General features: G+C 37.2%; 1 protein-coding gene across 1 annotated transcript in view; it reads left to right on the top strand.

Annotated features, from left to right (window-relative positions):
* The window catches only part of LOC117117126, a 118,218-nt gene that overhangs the window by 90,109 nt on the left and 23,944 nt on the right, over positions 1-4,165 (top strand). The window contains exons 133-137 of the mRNA XM_033261334.1: positions 501-659; positions 1,298-1,426; positions 1,567-1,665; positions 2,803-2,901; positions 3,732-3,896. Of these exons, the coding sequence (XP_033117225.1) occupies positions 501-659; positions 1,298-1,426; positions 1,567-1,665; positions 2,803-2,901; positions 3,732-3,896 (651 nt within the window). The remainder of the gene's footprint in view (positions 1-500; positions 660-1,297; positions 1,427-1,566; positions 1,666-2,802; positions 2,902-3,731; positions 3,897-4,165) is intronic.

The raw sequence follows: 4,165 nt of genomic DNA, 5'->3' as shown, positions 1-4,165 counted from the left end.
CATGGTCTACTGATTTCGTAACAACAGTCTAGTAAAGCAAGATTTCGAAAATGGAGTCTGATGAGAACGATATGGATGTAGGCCTAGGGCTAGGCAGTACCGAAAAACAAGTAGTAGTGTTGAGCTTCCTCCAAAAAAGAAGCTAAAACACACGCAAACATGCAAGTTAATAACGGAAAGTATCCTGTCAGTTTGAAATCCAACTACTGTAGGTGATTCCTATGGTACGCTCGTTGTGATTGGTGCGGTGTTGATTTTCTGCCTAGGCCTAGGTCCTAGTCTTGCACGGAGGTATTGCTGATTGTGAGTCAAAAAGGTCACATTTTACAATCCGATCGCATTGGTACCATGTCTTAGGAATACTCCTCTCACATTGCCAAAACTCAATCCGCTCAGAAGTTTTTGAGACTCCTCTTGTTGGCCTTGTAGGGTTGGCATGTCTGCTTTGAGTGCAGATTCTTGCTGTAATAATTTCTAACTTTTCCATATATATCTTGCAGAAAATGATTTGGCTAATTTACGAATTGAAAGTGGGAGAGGAGATGTGGTAGCCCTTGGTAACGAAATTACATTCCTGTGCATCGCTAGTGGTCAAGATGGCATAGTAAACCCGAAATGGATTAGTCCAAATCAAAGAACTGTCTCGGAAACAAGAACAGGTAATTTTTATTTCTGTTTTAAGTGGTTTGATATGCTCAGAAGAATCTAACAACATATAAATAACTATCTGAACATCTTTTAAAATTGCACAACTGTACATTGTACAAGAAGAATGGTAGTATTAAAATTTTGATTTCTTTGAGAGGCGTGGTTCAAGCCGTAGCCCAAAGTGATCTCGAAATTGCGTTATGCCTTGAGACATAGACAAGGGGCATAGTACAGTCTTGCATCACCGAGGGTCTATAGTTTGAACCATGACCTGAAAAAATTTAGGTCAAAACCTAGGCATTTCGCAGTGTATTTCACTTGCCTGCTGGGTGTTTTGTCTATCTGCAAACCTTCAGAGTAGGACTGGCCAATACTGCTATCTAAGTTGTAGCAAATTTTAGCAGCACTGTACAGCACCTTTTAATGTTTTTGTTCTTTCACTCTGGTGGATTTTGTGTTCCTGCACCGCACATGCTCTCAAGTTGCGACAATACGGAGAGATGCAGCTTGCAAGAAGAAGGAGAAAAACCTATCAGATCTTTGATATCCACTTCGTTTATGAGTTTTGATTCTGAGATCTTTCAGTTCAGCTGTCATTCCTCAAAACATTTTAATGACTATTATTTCGTTCTCATGATATTAATCACAGGACAGCAAATGTTTGTGACCAAGTTATCAGATCGAGAAACTAGGCTAACGATCAGCAGTCTGCAACAATCAGATGAAGGCTTCTATACATGTACAGCAGGGCCAATCTCACGTGTAACAGTTGTCCAATGTAAGTGGTTAATCACAGTTTTTAAATGTGCATGTAATTTATATAAACCCAATTTTATTTAACATATGTGCCACCTGTACTTTTCCAATGCAATTACCTTTAACACATTAACTACCCCTTGCTTACCTTCCCCACCCTAGTACCAGTTTGCACCCCAGCATGTTTGAACGGTGGTACGTGTCAGAATGGGGTTTGTCAGTGTCCTGATGGCTATTTCGGAGACTTCTGTCAGAATCAAAGTGAGTTCTAATTCAGTTCTTCTTAGAATGCATCACTAATTACGATAACAATGAACTGTACATTTACTGGCCACATAAATATTAATAAGGTTTTAATTTTAAAAACTAGAATATACTTGCATAGATAATTATTAAAATATTAGGATAAACTAATAAATGCCATGTTTCCTTTTTCAGAACTTCCCTCTGGTAAACAATAGAATCCAAAAAACATATGTTAATAATAGGAATACCCATACCCCAAAAACATCCACATTATCTTTTCACTTACTAGTGAGATAGCTTACCAGGTACTGCAGTGACTAAACTGAACAGATTGAAAACAAAAACAATAGTGTTGTCAAACTCTAGATGTGTTACACATAAGTTTACTAGTAATTGTTTTAACCAGATTTTGCAGCTTATGACAATATACAGTAATGTGATATTTCATTAGTATTCAGGGTCTTTCCATTATTAATTTCCTCTTTTTATTCATATCTATATTCCATTACATCTTTTTATTGTTAATTCTATATAACTATCTATATGTGTGTCACAATGAGTGTTTATTTCCTCCCCTTTTGTCCAGTTGGTTTGTTTTATATTCTTCAGTCAGTTAAAAAAAAAAAATTATTTTCATTAAAATTTGTCTGTCTTAATTGTGTTTTCTTTCCCTGAAGTTAATTACTTTATGTGATATCTTCTCTTAAAAATTCATTAAAGGTGGTGAAAATTGTCTGCAGTATGCCTTGTGATCATGGTTCTGAAAAGAAAGATTTGATGTTTTATGAGATACAGTATCTCAAAGATTTAAATAGTTTGCTCTAAGGCAGTGGCACCAGTCGTAAACCACTTCTGATGGGATGTTATTGTATGGATTGGATTTGGACAGAATTAGGAATTGGTTTAAAATGGTGCAACAGTAGCAACTGCCTAACTCGAAACATATTCAGAAAAAATTACGAGACCCAATTATGGCCGTAACTTGATTGACAAACTACTTCTTTCAGAACCAACCATGATTGTATTTACCCTTTCATCACATGGTTTACTGTCAAATATTTTTCAGTGTCATCTTATGCTATGCATTTTGTCTTTTTCTTCTCTTACTGATTCTTCAAGTTTTTTGCTTGCTTCTTCTTTCTCGGTAAACAGTCTTGCATTGTAAGCCAGGCTGCCAAAATGGGGGCACATGCTTTAATGGCTACTGTGACTGTACGCTTGGATTCCATGGTGTTTTCTGTGAACAAGAAGGTAAATCAATTACGGCATAGAGCCATGGTTTTGGTAGTTAAAATGCCCATCTTCCAATATACGTTCAGTATTCATTACAGTATATATGTACTTGAGTTTTAGTCAATCTAGAGCTTTGTGGTTAAAACTCAGGGTAATGTGTAATGTATATGTTAGATTTATATAGCGCTTTTATCAAAGTCTGAAAGTGCTTGAGGTGTGGACTAGCTTGTATTGTACAGTATCATGCTTCTCCCTTAAGGGTCTCCTGTCATGTCTGAGCTACTTGGTTAACTGATACCGGCTACTCTAGTTTGTCCATGTTCCTGTCCACTTGAAGTCCTGTACATTCTGCCTTGGTTTTAAGTCCTGTACACTTTATGTACGTGGAAGGGGTTTGGCGCAATGGGAATGGTTGGGTTTCCTTACCTCGCGGTGAGGATTTCAATCCTTCGCTGTACATTTTGCTTGTGTCCTGGAGCAAAGCGCTTTATGTAAATTGCTTTAATCTACCCAGCTTTGTACCAGCAAATTGCTGGGAGTAACCCAGTGGGAGTATCACATTCTCATCTGCTTCCTGCTACAGAAACTGGGGACAAGCTTCAGCCCTATGAGCACCAAGGCTCTGCAAGAATTTAATTTACTACTCTTGATGCACAACTCCTTATGAACCCAATGACAAGCGGTTAATAATGGACTCTGTGTTCTACATGAAAAGCACTATCTAGGAACTGGCTGTTGTCCATTTCATACCAAGTATAAACCAATAAATGCCGATTAATGGCTGATTTATATATAGGTTTTATTATGTATACATGAAATACATTTTAAAATTTAACGTCTTCTTACAGATGTGAATCCTCTATCGATGACGATTGTTCCTCAGCAAGGAAAGATCATCTACAGTGGGGAGACCATCACCTACGTTTGTGAGATAACAGGTGGAGATAGCAACAACGGCCTTAGTATCACTTGGCGTGGACCAAATAGAGGAAGGTTATCTCCAGGTAGATCAGGTAGTGATCAGGTTTTTTTAATTAAATCTTATTCTTATTTTCATCCAATGGGAGAGTAGAATTGTTAAAATCTATAAACCCCTGTGTAATATATTGATCATGACAACGCCCTCTAGAATATATTCTGGGAGTCGAAAATTAAAAGTTATGCGGAGCAGTCATCTTATTGTGGTAGTTGTTTATTTATATTCAGTTGTATTATATTGGCGACGAGGATAACTTCAGTTTGTTTACAAGTATATACGGAATCATCAAGAACACCACAGTAC

The sequence above is a fragment of the Anneissia japonica genome, unplaced genomic scaffold, assembly GCF_011630105.1.
Source record: "Anneissia japonica isolate Jap-2015-1 unplaced genomic scaffold, ASM1163010v1 scaffold287835_len3118868_cov185, whole genome shotgun sequence".
Classification (NCBI taxonomy): Eukaryota; Metazoa; Echinodermata; class Crinoidea; order Comatulida; family Comatulidae; genus Anneissia; species Anneissia japonica.
This window is presented reverse-complemented; position numbering and strand designations above follow the sequence as displayed.